Source organism: Mesoplodon bidens, assembly GCF_964165515.1.
Source record: "Mesoplodon bidens genome assembly, chromosome: 11".
Taxonomy (NCBI): Eukaryota; Metazoa; Chordata; class Mammalia; order Artiodactyla; family Ziphiidae; genus Mesoplodon; species Mesoplodon bidens.
The window spans coordinates 22,283,072-22,303,427 of NC_138167.1; the positions used below are offsets into that span (position 1 = coordinate 22,283,072).

Genomic DNA, 20,356 nt, shown 5'->3' on the forward strand with positions numbered 1-20,356 from the left:
AGTTTTATTGAGATATAACTGACATGCAGCACTGTATTAGTTTATACAACATAATGATTTGACTTACATATATTATGAAATGATAATCACAATAAGTTTAGTTAACATCCATCATCTCATACAGATGCAAAAAAAAAAAAAGAAAAACAAATGTCCCATGTGATGAGAACCTTTAGGATCTATCTTTTAGCAACTTCCAAATATACCATCCAGCAGTGTTAACTACAGTCATCATGCTGTACATTACATCATTAGTACTTATTTATCTTATAACTGGAAGTTTGGTTCACTCACTTTTTATAAAGTTAGTTTTGATTAAAAATAGCTCTCTGACAAAGTCATTGGATTAATGAAGTTTTCAAATACCAATTATTAAAAACCTTAATATTTAAAATTGATCTACACAGAACTGACTACATAATTTGTGGGGCCCAGTGTAAACTGAAAATATGGAGCACTTTGTTTAAAAACTATTAAAACTTTCGAGACGGGGACAGCAGAGCATTAAGCCAAGCACAGGGCTCCTCTAAGTATAAGTCACAAGCCCATGAAACCAGCCTAGCTTCTACAGTGTACTGGGTTATTTGGTCACTAAGGCTAATGAAAAGATTTCTATCATGATTGAGTGATTGCCCCTCTAAGGTCTTTTCTAACTGAAAAAGTATGTTATTCTTACTAACTCCTATGTACATGACAGTACATGCTTTACTCTATACACCGCATGAAACAGATAGCATTATTGCCCGTTGATAGCATTACAGGTGAGTTTTTAACCTTCAATATAGAACAAACTTCATAGTACTTGATATCAGGGAAATCAATAAGTATTTTTCTGGCTCTTCGAATTCCAGTCATATCGATCTACTTTAGTCTTAGGGAGAGAGTAAAACAAAAGAAAGCATAAGCAGTTTGAACAAGGAACTAAGTCTCTTAACATCTTGCTCAGGAATTGAGAAGTCTCTGGATATGAACTAATTCTATAAGGATTCATACTCATTTGTCCTTAAATTTCTATGGGATAGGCCTTGTACTTTTTCCTACTAAAATATACAAAATTGAGAGAAAAAGTGGCTGCTGCATTGACCCTGAGCTTAATTCTAATGGCCACCTTTATATTATGCCTTCTGAAACATTACTCACCTAATCACTGTGGTCCTCAAGAAGATAATATTTTCCCATTTTCTCTGAAACTGAAGTTCAGAGAGGTTAGGTGGACTTGCCCAAGATCACAAAGAAACAGAGCCTGCATTCAAATCCCACATCCATCTGATTTAAAGGCCATGCTTTTAATCTTAAAAATGGAGGACAGGGGATAATACCATGTGAAGACGGAGATAGAGATTGGAGTGATGTGTCTACGAGCCAAAGAAAGCCAAAAACTGCCAGCAACCATCAGAAACCAGGAGAGAGGCATAAACAGATTCTCCCTCAAAACATCCAGAATGAACCATCCCTTGCCAACACCTGGATTTTGGACTTCTAGCTTCTAGAACTGTAAGAGAATAAACTTCTGTTGTTTTAAGTTACCCGGTTTCTGGTACTTTGTTACAGCAGCCCTAGCAAACAAATACACACCTAATACGCCATACTTCTGCTTTGAAGCAATAATAGGATAATAAAAGGTCAGAGTTGTGTTTGTTCCCAGTTGTTCTTGTTATGATACTTTTGTACTTTGAGTATTATACATACCGATTGAAAAGAAGAGAGGATAATTTTATTAAGAGTTGTATGTTAATCCATCCTATGGTAGAAAATAAGAGCGCTGATTAAAGGATAACCATTATTTTCTAGGTCCTGATGAGTTCTGCCTTTTTGTAATTCTAACCTGATCTACAAACAAGCTAACCAAATCATTGATAGCAGTTACAGCCTATGCGCACGGGGCGCTCAGTGTATGCTAGTATTGTAGCCAGACGTTTGATTGATTAGGACCACACATCCTAAAGATGGTGAAGTCAAGTTTTAAACTCAAGTACTAGTCTGGTTCAAGAGGCCATCCTTTTATTACTATCGGATACTGCCTCTCTCCTCAAAGCATATCACTTGCACTAGCTGAAGACTTCCTTTAATTCAAGAATGTGCAGAAAAGCAGCAATTGCCAAGAAGCAGGGGCTTAGGGTGACTCTTACCTGACTCTTGGGCCATCTGAGGCTCTGCCCTCACGTGCCCTCTGTAAGCCACATTTCCCCCATCCCTATGGTCCTTATTTACAATTGTCTTTGGACTGACTGCTTCGATTTTTTAAAAAGAATCTTTTTACTTTCTTTTCATTACTTTTTCTATGCGTGGGGGGGGGGCGGTATTTTCTTGCACATTTCACTCGGGCTCTGAATTCGCAGGCCCACCTGTTTCCTGTTTCTCCCTCCCAGGGGCGGGGCAAGACGCGGCGAGCCTGCGCAATAGGGCCTCAGACCCGCCCCTTGACCCGGTAGCGCGCTTGTTCCCTCCCGCTTGCCGTCTTCGCAGCCATGGCGGCCGCCCGGCTCCCTGCCTGTCTGGTCCTGCAGCCGCGGGCCAGAACCCTTCGAACCTTTTCCACCGCTGTGTCTCCGGCCACTCGCTCTCCGAGACCAAGCCCGTGTGAGTGTCTGCCCCGTCCCTTCCGGGCTTTGGGGGAGGTGAGGGGGCGGAATACAGGCCCATGATGGCCGCCGCTGTGGCGGAGCCAGAGCCACCCCAGGGAGGCCGGTACGTTCTCTGCCGGTCTGTCGCTGGCCCGCCTAGTAGGAAAGCCGCGGATGTGGGTCTGCCCTCTGTGCGGAGTGTCGCCTGGTTCTTGGCAGCCAATTTCTGTTTCGGGTCCTTTGGGCGCCGCGAGCTTTCTCCCTCCCTTCTGCGTGACCTGCGCTTTCAGATGCTCCCTCCTAGGGCCACCGGCACAGGTCTCTCTCTGGTTGCTGGTGCTCGTAGTGTTTGTTGGGCAGTGTTGAACCACGGATTTTTCCGAAATTTAAGAGAAGCGTGCAAGTGTCCTAGAATAAACTACAGCTCTGAATTCCAGGGCTAGTTATGCCACCAAATGGGGTTGACCTTTATTCAGTAGGCATTATTGAGGTGACCTTCATTCAAGAGAGATTTTAGGGATGCCCGATACCTTTCTTGCCCTGGAGGAATCTAGTGGAAGAGTCTAGTTATGCATAGACTAGAAGTGCTGTGCAGTGTGAGGTGCTGTAATAGAAGCGTGAATACAGTAAGGGGGCGGGGGGCCCCGAGGAGCCGCCCGCAAGAGTTAGGAAAAGCTCAGTCGAGGGGTCGCGTCCAGTTATTCACCAGGTCCTATCCTGGTGATATTTTCTGTAATATGTCTAACGTTCATACTACTAACTGTCCAGTTTAGGCCACTGTCTCTCACTTCTACGATAGTTTCTTCACTGTTCTCTCTTTCTGCTCTTGTTCTCCTACCTTGAATTCTCACAACAGCCAGAGTGAGGTGTGCAAAAAGCAGATCTTAACTTGCCACACCCATGTTCAAAATCTACAAATGGTTTTTCATTGCTTTTGAGATAAACGGTAAATTCCTTAATGCATCATAGTAGCTCTTTCTAGTCTTAACACTCTTTTTAATCTTTCATTCATCTATTCATTCTACAAATACTTAACTCCTACTGTGTGCTAGGAGGTGTTCTAGATACTGGGATACAGCAGGGCCCTTCATCTCATGAAGCTTACATTCTTGGGGGGAAATCAGATCATAAACAGGGAAACAGTGTCAGTACAATGTTAGGTGCTATGAAGAAAAATAAAGCAGGGTCTTGAGAATGATGGGTTGGGGGAATAGTGGCTGCAGGATAAGATAAGGTAGTCAGGAAAGAACTGGGGGAGTGACATTTGAGCAGATCTGCGGGAAGAGCATTGTTGGCATAGGGAATTGCAAGTGCAAAAGCTCAAAAGTGAGAACGAGCTTAGGGGTGTGACCAAGGAACAGAAAAAAGGCCAGCGTGGCTGGAGCTAAGTGAGTAAAGAGAAGAGTGTAAGTATAAGATATCAGAAAAATACGTAATGACCTCATCTGGTAAAGGCTTATGGGCATTTGGCTTGGATTTTGTTATAAGTCTGGGATCACATTGGTAGGTTTGGAACAGGGAGTGATATATAATATGATGTATACTTTTAAAAGATCACTGGCTGCTGTGTAGAGAGCCAGGGGTAAGAGTGGAAGCCAGGAGACCAGTTGGGAGCTGATGTCGTACTCCAAATGAGATGTTAGTGACTTGGATTGAAGTAATAGTGGAGCTGGTGTGGTTGGATTTGGTATATATTCTGAAAGTACTGCTAACAGGACCTACTGATGGATTTGATATGGAGCTTGAGGAAAAGTCTCAAGGAAGCATGTTGGATTTTTATCCTGAGAACTTGGATGAACGGTGATACCATTTAGAGGGACTGGGAAGACTGGAAGAAGGAAATCAAGAGCTCTGCCTATGATGTGTTTTAGTTGAGACGCCTATTAAATATATCTCTGACCTATTAAATATCACTTTTCTTAGTGCTCCTTATGCCGTACTCTTAAATTTCAGCCATATTGAACTTGTTTACTTTGATTTTCCATCTTCTCTCTCACTCTAGAACACTTTTTCTACTTGTCTGTTCCCATGGCTACTTCCTGCTCATCTTTAAGGTTTTCGCTTGAAGTCCACTTCTTCAGGGATGTTTTCCCCAACTAACTGACCAGGTTGGGTCCCCTGCTGTATGCTTCATCAATATTTATAACTGTTTATTGAAATTACTTGCTAAATAGTTATCTTATTTGACAGACTCTGCATTCAGTGAGAGCAAGGACTGTGTTTCTGTTGTGCATTGCTGCCTTCCGAGTTGCTGGTACCCAATATCACTCAAACAATTTTTGAGTAAATCAATGAATTACTATTGAGGGATGAATAAGAATTTGTCAGATGAAGAGATGAAGTGGAGAGGGAGTAGGGGACAGGAGGCAGGCAGATGAAAGGGAGGCACGTTGTAGACAGACAAGAAAGTTCAGAGAAAAACTCAGGGCCCTGGTACTGCAAGTTCCGTGTAGTTGTGGGGCTTGTGAAGCTAGAGTTAGTGGTGCAGAATGTGAGCTCTTTTGTGCTATGCTGTCATCACCCTAACTACTTGGTCTTTAGTTTTCTTGGCTAAAAGACCTCTAAATAAGGGTAATAATAGTACTTACAGTTATTGTGAAGAATAAGATTAAATGAGATAAAGCATTTAGCACAGCGTCTGGACATGTGAAAGTGCTGAATAAATACAGTTATTATATACTATTTTAGTATAACAAAACATTAATTTAGAGAGACATAAGTTAATATTTTAAAAGGTAGATACTGTATGTAAGCAATTTACCCTCTTGTACAGTTATGTGATTTATTAGGAATAACTATGAGTTTTGTTATTATTGGCATTATTTTAGCATTGGCAGTGCTAATAAACAGTAGAGGAGGAGAACTGAAGGTTGTTTTGTGTCTGTGTGTGTGTAAAGAACAGAATAATTCCAAATATGAACACGTATATATTAGAATATTTCAAGCCAGTTACTTTTAAAGATGCAAAATACTTATTTCTAATTAGATATTTTATCTTGGGAAAGTAAGCTTATTTGATGATGAACCTTAAAAGTTACTGAAAGTATTGCTCTAGTTGATGAGTTCACCATATCGTCAATCACAATATATTTTATATTCAAGTAACTCTTGGATTTTCTTACCTATTTCTGAATTTTCATTTTCATTAAAATGATTTAGTCCCTGAACTTACAGAAAATGGATTATTGTTTCCTTTTTTTTTTGCGGTACGCGGGCCTCTCACTGTTGTGGCCTCTCCCGTTGCGGAGCACAGGCTCCGGACGCGCAGGCTCAGCGGCCATGGCTCACGGGCCCAGCCGCTCCGCGGCACGTGGGATCTTCCCGGACCGGGGCACGAACCCGTGTCCCCTGCATCGGCAGGCGGACTCTCAACCACTGCGCCACCAGGGAAGCCCTATTGTTTCATTTTTATATTACTGAATATTTTAAATTACGTGAGAATTGTGGGATCATGAACAATGTTGAACAGCTCTGTGTTATAAAATTCTCTGTAACTGTTGTGTTGTCTTTTAGCTACAACAGAAAGAAGGTCCAGATATGAAAGGCCACTGAGAAGAAAGGTAAGCAGCTAATGTACTCTAGTATAGACTGTCTTACTGGTTTCTGAAATCTGAAGTGAGGGAGATACTCATTATGAGGCAGAAGGGTGCTGCACGAGAAGGCTTCTTCTCAGGGGGCTGTTGACTGGGTGACCACCACAGCCCTGGCTCTAGTCTTCCACTGCTTTTTTTTTTTTTTTTTTTTTTAATTTTATTTATGGCTATGTTGGGTCTTCGTTTCTGTGCGAGGGCTTTCTCTAGTTGTGGCAAGTGGGGGCCACTCTTCATCGCGGTGCGCGGGCCTCTCACTATCGCCGCCTCTCTTGTTGCGGAGCACAGGCTCCAGACGCGCAGGCTCAGTAATTGTGGCTCACGGGGCCAGCTGCTCCGTGGCATGTGGGATCTTCCCAGACCGGGGCTCGAACCCGTGTGTCCTGCATTGGCAGGCGGACTCTCAACCACTGCACCACCAGGGAAGCCCCTTCCACTGCTTTTTGTCAGTTCCCTGAGAATGGATCATCTTTGAGAGGTGGACTCATTCACATACTCCCAGGAAATAGGTATATAAACCAGAATAAAGAATTATTTTTGATGATGCCTTGAACAGTCATGCAGCCTGGGATGTATGCGTTAATCTAACCAGTTTGGTCTCACCCTGTAGGTATCTCTATGGAGGAATCCAAATTATACGGTCACTTAGGAAGCATGGAGTCAGAACAAAGGCACATTAGTTGGAAGTTAAATGGCACCAATTATAATCGTATAGAGTAGTCATTTTCACAGGAATATTAACTGCTTCCAGGACATATACTACATGTATATTACTTAGATGGGTGTTGCCTAGTTTTGCCTCTTCAAACCTTCATTTTGGGTTTAAAGGGAATGCTGGGCATCCCTGTCTATCAAATACAGTTTAAAAAATAAATATGTTAATGTGACTGACTAAAATATCATGTAGTTATTCTCTGGGCCTAGGAAACATATTATTTCTCATTATGTATCTATTCATTTAGTTTAATCCTAATTTATTTATTTCTGAGTTCTTGTTCTTTATGTTCCTTTTTCTTATTTCCTTTATTTCCAAGTTTGTATCATTGTCACCTCATGTACTGACTTTCATCAAAGTTTTAAAACTTATTCAAAATATATCATTTCTTACCCCTTCATAAACAATATGTAGAAGTTTGCTAAAAGTCTAAGTAAATAAATAAGATAGAGAAATTTTTTTGCGAAGGAAATGTGCTGTTAAAGGGGATCCTTGCTACTGGGTTTAAGGAAACTGTGCCAGAGATACTTAGGTACATTTAGTGTTTTTTCATTTCAGCAGCATTAGCTGTGGGAGGTCAGATTTTATGTAGGTTGTAAGTCCTCTTATGTTTCTCTTAATTGCAGCTTTTTTGCTTTAAAATTAAAGAATATGTTTATATTTAAAATATTAAACTCTTTTACATTCCTCAGGCACTACCTCCTAGGACAGAGAAAATGGCTGTTGACCAGGACTGGCCTAGTGTTTACCCTGTTGCAGCGCCATTTAAACCCTCAGCAGTACCTCTTCCTGTTCGAATGGGTTATCCAGTAAAAAGTGGGGTGCCCATGGCTAAGGAGGGAAATCTGGAACTTTTAAAGGTAAGATAAGTTGCTGGTTCATTGACTAAAACTTATATCTAAATAAATGCTGATCTCCCTCTGACACCTACCCTCTCCCCCAACACTTCAAGGTTCAGTGCATAGCAGCTTACTGTATTTTAATTCAATCTTTTTCCAGATAATAGTGGATATTATGTTTTGGTTATCCTCGGCAAAGAAGGCTCAAAGAACCCTAGGCATTTAAGCATGTAATTGATTGGTCCAATGGCTCCCTTTTGGCTTTTTCGTTTCTCTCGTGTCTCTTTTCTATATTGTGTCTTTTAAGCAGAACTAAGAGAAGTGAAATAACCTAATTTGAGTTTGAGATCTGGGAGGTGAAGTTTTTACTTTTGAAAAGGAGATTTAAAACCTCTACAGAGAATTATTTAGTAGTATTGTTATAGTCCTTAGACTTCTTTATTTCTGGAAGAAAAATAGGTCACGTTAAATGTTTCAGTTGATAGCATCTGTACTGAGTTGATAGTGTCTATAATGATTTCTGAAAAACAGGCTTTGGTAAAGAAAATACAAGTATGCGTAGCCTGGGAATGCATCTCTTAGATGGTTTCCTTTTACATGCAATGAAATTATCATCAAGGCACTGTATTTTCTGCTAAATGAGAGTCTTCTCGAAAAACAAACATTTGCTAAAAGTTGCTGGTAAAAAATGAGATCGTAGTATGAAGAGGGGTTTGTTTGCTGCTGGAGATAGGCAGATGAAATTTGGAAATGGGAACATTCGAGAGACAAGAAAATAAACACCTATAAAACTAATCTTTTCTTCAAATGAAGAGAAGCACTGAACTTAGTTTAAAGAAAAGGTCTGTGGAAAATATCACTTGGTGAAAGAGAATAGCAATAGATTTGTAATGATGGTTGTGAATGGAATTTTAATAAACATAAAAATCCAAACATTTAATGCAGGCCGTCCCTTTTAAGAATCACCTTAATGCTTAGTCTGATGATACGGTCTGTTCCTAGTAAGTGCCATTGAATAAGCTTGTAACCTGAGGTAATAATGTACAGTGTTCATAGAACAGTGCCAGTATAAATGCTGTGTAAGCATTAGCTATTATTTTTTTCCTTTTATGATTTTGAATCATGTTTCAAAAATAAAAGTATAGAATAAATAAACAAGTAAAATAAAAGTATAGAAAATGAAGTTACCCACCTCATAATCCCAATATTTGTTGCCTGTTTTCTCTTCATTAAAATAATCATTTTCTGATTAGCACTTAAGATTCCAGACATAATGTTTAGAGTAACTCTGTTTGTTCAGTGTTTCTTTCCAAGTGAGTTTCTTTAAACTAAATTTTCTCTTTAGATGCTTAACATTATTTAAGAAATATACTAGGAAATGTTAATTATTTATCTGAAGGAATCAAATCTCTGACCTTACCTAAATTTCCGTTGGCCCTATGAATGTTTAGAGAACCTCTCAGTGTATCATAAAGATATTCCCAACTTCACTAAACTGTTCATTTAAGATCTGCTCGCTTCATTTATTCATCCATTCAATTCACAAAATGTCTATTAAGTATAAAGTAGAAAATGTATCTCAGTGATATGTATTCCAGGGGAATTAGGATTATTAAACAGTGGTCTGTGTCCTAAAGTGCTTTCAGTTTTATAAGGGAAGTATATACTCCTGTAGATTTGTGGCAAGAATACTACTATAAAAATAATGTTTCTTCACCGTCATGCTCATAAGATACTTGGTACTGAATCTTTATTTTAGGAAATTCATTTCTTGAATTTACAACACCTGTGACATGGAATCAGTATTGTTTAAAAAAACAGATTTTATTTATTACAAGGTTTGTGGACCTTATGATTTAGTTTTATGAGAAAATTGTCTGTTTCATGTTTTTAAGACACTTAGGCAGGAATTCCCAGGCTGTCCAGTGGTTAGGACTCGGCACTTTCACTGCTGGAGCCCAGGTTCAATCCCTGGTTGGGGAACTAAGATTCTGCAAGCCGTGTGGCATGGCCCCCCAAACACACACACACACACACAAAGACACTTAGCTAATTTATCCTTTAAAATTCTCTATTTTAGATTCCCAATTTTCTGCATTTGACTCCTGTAGCAATTAAAAGGCACTGTGAAGCTCTTAAAGGTATGTGGTTGTTTTGTAATATGAACTTAATATATTATTAGTTTCATAGGAATCTCATTTCTAATGATAAAGGGGTTGGTTTATCAAGAGGATATAATATTTGTAAATATTTGTGTGCCCAAAGTAGGAGCACTTAATATACAGAAAATACTTACAGAATTGAAGGAAGAAATAGAGAGCAATACAGTAATAGTAGGGAGCTTCAGTACTCCACTTTCAACAATGGGTAGATCATCCAGACAGAAAGTCATTAAGGAAATATTGGATTTAAACTTACATGTTAGATCAAGTGAATTTAACAGACATTTACAGAACATTCCATCCAACAGCAGTAGTATACACATTCTTCTCAAGTACACATGAAACATTTTTCAGGATAGATCATATGTTAGGCCACAAAATAAGTCTTAATAAACTTAAGAAGATTGAAATCATATCAAGCATTTTTTCCAACCACAATGATATGAAACTAGAAATCTATTACAAGAAGAAAACTAGAAGATTAACAGATATGTGGAGATTAAATAGCATGCCCCTAGATGCATATTGATTCAAAGAAGCAATCAAAGAGAAATCAAAAAAATATCTTTGAGATATGGGATATCCCCAAAGCAGTTCCAAGAGGGAAGTTTATAGCAATAAATGCCTACATTAAGAATAAAGAAAAATGTTAAATAAACCACCTAACTTTAGATCCCAAGGAACTAGAAAAAGAAGAACAAACTTAGCCCAAAGTTAGTAGAAGGAAGGAAATAATGGTTGGAGTGGAAATAAATTGAGACTAAAAGGACAATAGAAAAGATCAGTGAAACTGACAGCTTGTTTTTTGAAAAGGTAAACAACGTAGACAAACCTTTAACTAGACTCACCAAAAAAAGAGAGGCCTCAAAATTATAAATGAAATAGGAGACATTACAACTGGTATCACAGAAATATTGGTACAAAGGATCTAAGAGACTACTGTGAACATTTTTATGCCAACAAATTGGGTAACCTAGAAGAAATGGATACATTCCTAGAAACATATAATATACCAAGACTGAATCATGAAGAAATAAATCTGAACAGACCAGTTACTAGTAAGGAGATTGAATCACTGATCAAAAACCTCCCACCAAGAAAAGTCCAGGACCAGATGGCTTCACTGGTGAACTTTTTTTTTAAATTGAATCATAGTTGATTTACAGTGTTTTGTTAGTTTCAGGTGTATAGCAAAGTGATTCAGTTATACATTTATACATTTATTATATATTAAGAATATATACATATTCTTTTTCAGATTCTTTTCCCTTATAGGTTATTACAAAATACTGAGTATAGGACCCTGTGCTATACAGTAGGTCCTTGTTGGTTATCTATTTTATATATATTCGTGTGTAGATATTAATCCCAAACTCCTAATTCACTGGTGAATTCTACTAAACATTTAAAGAATTACCAGTCGTTCTCAAACTCTTTTAAACAGTAGAAGAGGAGGGAACACCCACACTCATTTTATAAATCTAGCATTACCCTGATACCAAAGCCAGATAAGGACAAATTACAGGCCAATATCCCTGATGAGCATAGATCAAAAATCCTCAACAAAATACTAGCAAACCAAATTCAACAGTACATTAAAAGATCATATACCATGATCAAGAAGGATTTATTCCAAGGATGCAAGGTGGTTCTACACCTGCAAGTAAATCAATGTGATACACCACATTAACAAAATGAAGGATGAAAATCATATGATCATCTCAGTACATGCAGAAAAAGCATTTGATAGAATTTAGCATCCTTTCATGAGAAAACTCTCAACACAGTGGGTATAGAGGGAACAAACTTCAACATACTAAAGGCCACATATAACAAGTCCACAACTAATATCATATTACAACCATGAAAAGCTAAAGGCTTTTCCTCTAAGATCAGGACAAGACAGGGATGCCCACTGTCACCACTTTTATTCAACATAGTACTGGAAGTTCTAGCCAGAGCAGGTAGGCAAGAAAAAGAAATAAAAGGCATTCACGTTGGAAAGGAAGAAGTAAAATTGTCTTTACTTGCTGAGGACATTATCTTATACATAGAAAATCTGAAAGCCTCCCAAAAAACTACTAAAATTCATGAACGAATTCAGTAAAGTTGCAGGATACAAAGTCGGTATCAAAAATCAGTTGCATTTTCTGCGGTGAACATGGGAGTTCAGAAAGAGATTTTTAAAATTTGTAATTTAATTTAAAATTTAATTTTTAAAATTTAAATGTAATTTTAAATTTTAATGTAATTTAATTTTAAATTTGTAAGTTAAATTTCTCTTTTTCTTAAAAGAGAAATTAAGAAAATACTTCTGGGGCTTCCCTGGTGGCGCAGTGGTTGAGAGTCCGCCTGCCGATGCAGGGAACACGGGTTCGTGCCCCGGTCCGGGAAGATCCCACATGCCGCGGAGCGGCTGGGCCCGTGAGCCATGGCCGCTGGGCCTGTGCGTCCGGAGCCTGTGCTCCGCAACGGGAGAGGCCACAACAGTGAGAGGCCCACATACTGCAAAAAAAAAAAAAAAAAAAAAAAAGAAAATACTTCTGTTTACAGTAGCATCAAAAAGAATAGGGCTTCCCTGGTGGCGCAGTGGTTGAGAGTCCGCCTGCCGATGCAGGGGACGCGGGTTCGTGCCCCGGTCTGGGAGGATACCGCGTGCCGCGGAGCGGCTGGGCCCGTGAGCCATGGCCGCTGGGCCTGCGCGTCCGGAGCCTGTGCTCCGCAGTGGGGGAGGCCGCAACAGTGAGAGGCCCGTGTACCAAAAAAAAAAAAAAAAAAAAGAATAAAATACTGGGTCAGGGGAGGGGGAATTGAATGAAGGCAGTCAAAAGGTACAGACTTCCAGTTATAAGGTAACTAAATACTAGGGATATAAGGTACAACATAATAAATATACTTAACACTGCTATATGTTCTGTATGAAGGTTGTTAAGAGAATAAATCCTAAGAGTACTTATAACAAGGAAAACAAATTTCTTTTTCTATTTATTTAATTTTGTATTTGTATGAGATGATGGATATTCACTGACTTTCTTGTGATGATCATTTCATGATGTATGCAAGTCAGATCATTATGCTGTAGACCTTAAACGTATACAGTGCTGCATGCTGATTATATCTCAGTAAAACTGGAAGAAATAAAATAAAAACAAAATACATGAACGCAAAATAAAATAAGAGAATACTTTTAACCAAGGGGTGAAAGGTCTGTACACTGAAAACTGTAAAATATTGATGAAAGGATTGAAGAAGACACAAGTAAGTATAAGATATGAATTGGAAGAATTAATATTGTTAAAATGTCCATAAAACCCAAAGCAATCTACAGATTCAATGTAATCCCTGTCAAAATTCCAGTGGTGTTTTTCACAGAAATGGAACAAACTCCTTAAATTTGTACAGAACCACAAAAGACCTCAAATAGCCAAAGCAATATTGAGAAAGAACAAAGCTGGAGGCATCACACATCCTGATTTCAAACTATATTACAAAGCGATAGTAGTAATCAAAACAGTATGTTATTGTCATGAAGACAGACGCATAGATCAATAGAACAGAACAGAGAGCTCCAAAGTAAACTCATGCATATTTGGTTAATTAATTTATGACAAAAGAGCCAAAAATATTTAAGCAGGAAAGGATAGTTTCTTCAATAAATGTTGGGAAAACTGGACAGACACATGTAGAAGAATGAAACTGGACCACATTTTTTTTTTTTTTTTTTTTGCGGTACGCCGGCCTCTCACTGTTGTGGCCTCTCCCGTCGCGGAGCACAGGCTCCAGATGCACAGGCTCAGCGGCCATGGCTCACGGGCCCAGCCGCTCCGCGGCATATGGGATCCTCCCAGACCGGGGCACGAACCCGTATCCCCTGCATCAGCAGGCGGACTCTCAACCACTGTGCCACCAGGGAGGCCCTGGACCACATTTTTAACACTATACACAAAAATCAACTTGACATGAATTAAAAACTTGAGCATAAGACCTGAAACCATATAACTCCTAGAGGAAAACATTGGGTATAAGCTCCTTGACATTCGTCTCGGCAATGACTTTTTGGAATTTGACACCTAAAGCAGAGGCAACAAAAGCAACAAAAGCAAAAATAGGTAGCAAGTGGGACTACCTCAAACTAAAAACCTTCTGCACAGCAAAGGGAACCATCAGTGAAATGAAAAGGCAGTCTGTGGAATGGCAGAAAATATTTGCAAATCATATATCTGATAAGGGTTAATATCCAAAATACATAAAGAACTCAATAGTAAAAAAACAATCTGCTTTTAAAATGGGCAGAAGAATCAAATAGACATTTTTCCAAAGAAGACATAGAAATGGCCAGTGAGTACATGAAAAGATTCTCAACTTCACTAATCATCAGGGAAATCAAAATCAAAAAAAAACCTCAAAACCACAGTACCTGTTAAAATGACTGTCATCAGGAAGATGAGATAACAAGTTTTGATGGGGACGTGGAGAAAAGGGAACCCTCGTGCACTGTTGGTAGGAATGCAAATTGATGCAGCCACTGTGGAGAACAGTATGAAGGGTCCTCAAAAAATTAAAAATAGAGCTGCTGTATGATCCAGCAATCCCACTTCTTGGTATGTATCCAAAGGAAATGAAGACTACTGAAGAGATATCTCAGCTCCCATGTTCACTGCAGCATTATTCACAACAGTCAAGATATGGAAACAGGGCTTCCCTGGTGGCGCAGTGGTTGAGAGTCCGCCTGCCGATGCAGGGGACACGGGTTCGTGCCCCGGTCCGGGAAGATCCCACATGCCATGGAGCGGCTGGGCCCGTGAGCCATGGCTGCTGAGCCTGTGCTCCGCGACAGGAGAAGCCACAATAGTGAGAGGCCCACGTAAGATATGGAAACAACCTAAGTGTTCATCGGTGGATGGATGAATGGATAAAGATGTGGTGTATACACACACACACATGCACACACGAGCAGTGGAATATTATTCAGTCACGAGAAAGAAGGACATCGTGCCATTTGTGACAATGTGGAGGGACCTTGAGGGCATTATGCTAAGTGGAATATGTCAGACAGCATGACAAATACTATATAATTATCACATATTTGAAATCTGAAAAATCTGAGGTCATAGAAACAGGGTAGGGTGGTGGTTACCGGGGACTGAGGAGTGGAGGAAAAAGGGAGATCTTCAAAGAGTACAAACTTGCAGTTATCTGTTGAATACGTTCTGGGGATCAGAAACCATAATCCTTGCTCATGTAGGTTAGGGACTTATTGTTGAATTATAGAAAGCATATACATAAAAAGGCTGAAGAAAATATTGTAGAGTGTTAACGACAGATGCAAATCAATATGGTCCAAACTGAAGATAGTGTAGAAGGATGCTGAGTAGCTGAATAGTCAGTGGGGCCAGTAATGCGATACTTTGCAGAAAAGGGTTATCTTGAAGAAATTGTTCAAAATTTTAAAGGAATTAGAAGTGATATATACCTATGGTAAAATTAAATAGTACAAGAGCTGATGATGAAAACTAATAGTCTCTTGCTTCTCCTTTCCCTCCCTGGCCCCTCATTCCAGCCGGGTTCTCCCTTAGTCATTATTTAGGTCTTATTATTTATGTGTGTGTGTGTGTATGTGTGTGTGTGTGTGCGTGCGTGCGCATATAATTTTATATGTTCTTTAAACACATAAAGAATATATATTATATATACTTTATACACAGTATATATACATGTAAATTGTATGTATAGTTTGATATATACAAAATGGAACTAATCACCTGAATATGATTATACCTCCATTTCTAGACTTGTTAAATTTCAACAATATCTGTTGATTGCTAGTTGTAAATAGAGATTTTACTCACCTGTACTACCATCTTTCTTCTTCCCACATACATGGAGGTAAAGGCAAAGAGCACTTTTTGTTCATGGTTCATAACATATACAATATTCCAATTCAGTTTCTGTTCTAGTTGTATTGGACTATATATAGGTAAGCAAATTTGAGTTGTTTTAGGTTTGTAGCTATTACTTATTGATTATGTAGTTTAATGCAAGAGTTAGTACCTTTGAAGTCTTAAATTTATGCTGATTTAAAGGTGATGTATATATATGCTCAGTATACTTGTTAAGTGTTTTCAGGAAAGAAAATGAAACCTAGAAACTTCACAGGTAGCCTGATTATGCTAAAAGGAGAAATAAGTTAGTGAACATGATTATGATGAAATTTGAGCTTCTGGGAGGGCCTTCCAGGGCCTTCCATTGAAAATTATGAGGAAGAAGAGAAAATAAAGAGGTTTTAAAAAGAGGGCTAAAAAGTAGGAATAATAACTTTACTCTTGAAATGAGGGAAGAAAAATCTCTTGCTATTTTCATTCATTTATGTGATCTTTTGTTTTGGGACATTAGGATGCATTTCTGTCCCTTTGTATGTTTCCATACTTGTTGATATTAGCCTGATATTAGACTGACACAGATCACCATTGCACATTTGTGCCCCATATGACACAAATCATATATCATTTTTTGATCCTTTGTAAAGCCAGTTAACAAATGCATTACCCTGTGATAAATTCAGTATTTTTCCTTTTAAAACAACATTTTTAAATGTACATTTATAATTTAGAAACTGGTCATTGTAATGAGGTAGTTCTAAAATATTTAATAATTTTCAAATGAAAGGCTTTCATACAGCATATTTAGAAGAGTAGCATTATATTTTACAGTATTTAAGTGAATGTTTTAATCTTTCCTTAATTTTGCCTTTACACTTTTGCCAGCTTCTAGATTTAGATTGTATCTTCGAAATAACTCAAAGGCTTTTCACATGTTTCTTCTGAGTTTTCTTTCAAGTAGGTCAGTTCAGATTTTGTATCTAACTTGCAAATGGAAAATTTGAAGCACAGGAGAGTTAGATAATTTACCAAAACTTTAATAATCGTGGCAGAAGTTAAGTAAAAACCAAGGTCTTCTGAAGTCTAGTCTGTTGCTCTACCTATCAGATGAATAAAAGGCTAATGGGGTCTATTATGTACTTTTCAGTTGGCTGTGTTTTCTTGAACATATAATCAGGTAATTTAATTTAAAAGCTGTAATTATCATCTGGTGATTGAAATGACTTACCCAAAGTTTAAAAAAAAAGAAAAAAGTCGGTACAAATCCAGTTACTCATAAAATTCCCCAACTAGTCTGTCTTATAAAGTGCCTGGCAGTGTTGCATCTTATAGTACAGGAAACTGGAATTAGTTCATAATGGGAATGAAATTTAACCTCAGTAATTTTGCTCTGTTCATTTTATTTAAATGTCAAAATGTTCTTAATGGCAAAGATATTTCTTTCCCCTCAAAGTGTGTGAATATTGATCTCTTAAACACAGTTTTTAGGGAATGGTGTGAGCTATACTTAATTTGCTAACGTATATTTAGTCCCAGATCTTGGAAAGTCTCTGTAATCCAGAGTGACATTTTGCTGACTGATATTAAAGCCTAAATGGGAGCTAAATATAGTGCTTATTATAAGAAAGTTGTTAGCTGAGGGAAAATGTTATTGGAGAAAGCACGGATCCATGGGGTCTAATGTGTTTGACCTAAGAAACCAATTACTTTTTCTTAGAATGAAGCTATTTAGGAAATGAGGTTTCTATTGAGGGGAACCTGATGATGCCAGAAGTTTTCATCCCAAGCTGAGAGCCCTGTACCACGCTAACTTGATAGGAATAGGGCAAAATAAAATCAGCTGCCCACCTATGAAGTCCCTCAACACTAGTAGTAATAGCTGCGGGAGGCTGGGAGTTCTCTCTTTTCCTTTAAAGATTTTTTTTTCATTTGAGGCCTGAGTTTACACCTCTGTTCTGTGAGCAGTGTTCTCAGTGCTTGGAACTTCAGTTGTAGCCCAGGTCTCAGACCCAGACCCACTCCTCTCTAGGCTAGCTGTCTTGCCTGAAGGTGAGAACAAGTCTGTTCCTTTTTCCATTGAGTCCCAGTGGCTTAGAAGTCACATCGAAGAAACATGAATTACTGGAAGGATCATTCAAAGGTGACCGAGGCTTTTGTACCTGTTTTAGTTAGAGGCCCTATTGAACTCAGTTTCTGAAAGAAGGTTGATCACGTCTCAGTAGAGCTTTTTTTGGTGGGGGGGTGGCTGTGCTGCGAGGCTTGCTGGATCTTAGTTCCCTGACCAGAGATTAAACCCAGGCCACAGCAGGGAAAATGCCGAGTCCTAACCACTGGACCTCCAGGCAATTCCCTCTTAGAGTTTTTTCAGAGCTTCTTTCACTTCCCTTCAGCTGATTTTTAGTAACCTTCATTTGGGTGTGAATATTATCTCTTGCCTTTTCAAAAACAATAATTCTCAGGGCACTATGAACTGCTTGCTTTTAGTTGGCGAGGAAATAAACTGTCTCATAACAGATATGTGCAAAGCTATAATAAACTTCCATCAAGTCATAGCTCCCTTTTAACTGTTCCCCACCAAACATGAACTATCCAAATCATTCCCTTAATTAAATTCCCTAATTAGGATTCACTAGGAAGAAAAGGGATGCATGCAGGATGATGATGTATATGTAAGTGCAGAAGAGAATCTGTTCTTTCATGTTTCATTTCATGTATCTTGAAAGGTGATCTCCCTCAATAATTTGATTTTGTCGGGTAGCATACATTATAAGGAGAATTTACTTACAAAACTATAAATGAGATAATTTTTTTTAATTCCCAGATTTTTGCACCGAGTGGCCAGCTGCATTAGACAGTGATGAGAAATGCAGGAAGCATTTTCCAATTGAAATTGACACAGCTGGTTATGTATCAGCGGGACCATCTATTCGAAACCCCAAAGCACGGGTAGTGACATTAAGGGTAAGAGTTAATTTTTTAAAAATAAGAATTATTGGAACATTTTATAATAATATTTTGTATGCGTGATTATAAAACTGATACATATTTATCATAGAAATTTGGAGAATATAAAAGTTTTTTAAAGTATAAAATAAAATTGGGGCTTCCCTGGTGGTGCAGTCATTGAGAATCTGCCTGCTAACGCAGGGGACATGGATTCGAGCCCTGGTCTGGGAGGATCCCACATGCCGCAGAGCAACTAGGCCTGTGAGCCACAACTACTGAGTCTGCACGTCTGGAGCCGGTGCTCCGCAACAAGAGAGGCCGCGATAGTGAGAGGCCTGCGCACCGTGATGAAGAGTGGCCCCCGCTTGCCACAACTAGAGAAAGCCCTCGCACAGAAACGAAGACCCAACACAGCAAAAATAAATAAATAAATAAATAAATAAACTCCTACCCCCAACACCTAAAAAATAAATAAATAAATAAATAAATAAAATTGCCTGTAATTCCACCACTCAAATAACCACTGCTGACTACAGGAGCTCATTTTAGTATATATACAGTCAGCCTTTGTGTATATTAATGGGATGATACTATATTTGATTAGTTGCTCAAATTTTGTTTAACAATATGAATTTAAAATTTTCAATGTTATTAAACACTGTTTAATGTTAATAGTGTTATTAAACACTATTTAATGAATAGTGTGTAAATGAGGGTCTGTTAATGTGCCAGGACAATGTTTGAGGCTAGGGGTGCAACACTGATCAATTCAGACATAGTCCTTTTCTGAGACTGAAGTGGGAGAGACAAAAAATTCTATAGCATAGATCTACCATAATTTATTTAAATTACCCATATCATGGGACATTTAGGCTTCCTAACAGTTTTCTTTATTAGAAAAATAGAATGAATATTCTTGAGATTAATATTTGTATATATTCCTGATTAAGTTCCTAGGATAACTTACTAAAATGAGAAGTTAGGTCAAAGGATATAGATCTTTTGAAGATTTTTGATATATATTGTGAAAGGTTTTTGATTATATATTATAAAATTCCTGCAGGCAATGTAACAAACACCAGCAGATTGTGAGAAAGCATGCTGTACTCTCACCAGCCTAGGTATTATTATTACCTATCAGCTTGATAGGTAAAATATATCTTATATTTAAAATATGTATGCCTTTGAATTCAAATGAAGGTGAGAATGTATTCTTTTGTAAAGTGCTTTTTTTTTTTTTTGCTCCTTTGCCCATTTGGAGGTATATTGATTTCTTATATACTTCTTTTTCCTTTTTAATAACAGCTTTATTGAGATATAATTCACATACTGTAGAATTCATCCTTTTAAAGTTTACAACTCAGTGGTTTTTAGTATATCACAGAGTTGTGCAACCATCACCACTACCTGACTCCAGAAATTTTCATCACCGTAAAAAGAAATCCCATACCCATTGTCAGTCAATCCCCATTCTAGCCTGCTCTTCACTACCCCCAAGCTCCTGTCAACAACTAATCTACTTTGCCTATTGGTATTTCCTATAAATAAATCATATAATATGTATACTTTGGCTTAGTATAATGCTTTCAGTTTCATCTGTTAGGCATGTATCAGTTCTTCATTTTTTTTATTGCCAAATAATGTTTCATTTTATGGATATA

General features: G+C 38.2%; 1 protein-coding gene across 2 annotated transcripts in view; it reads left to right on the forward strand.

The window, feature by feature from the left end:
* The first annotated feature begins 2,406 nt into the window (after positions 1-2,406).
* MRPS35 (mitochondrial ribosomal protein S35) overlaps positions 2,407-20,356 on the forward strand; it is a 46,426-nt gene continuing 28,476 nt past the window's right edge. The window contains exons 1-5 of one of the 2 annotated variants that reach the window (XM_081249216.1): positions 2,407-2,580; positions 6,078-6,124; positions 7,562-7,729; positions 9,789-9,849; positions 18,571-18,710. In XM_081249216.1, the coding sequence (XP_081105342.1) occupies positions 2,469-2,580; positions 6,078-6,124; positions 7,562-7,729; positions 9,789-9,849; positions 18,571-18,710 (528 nt within the window). In that variant the 5' untranslated portion in view covers positions 2,407-2,468. The remainder of the gene's footprint in view (positions 2,581-6,077; positions 6,125-7,561; positions 7,730-9,788; positions 9,850-18,570; positions 18,711-20,356) is intronic. The other variant, XM_081249215.1, reaches the window with a different exon arrangement.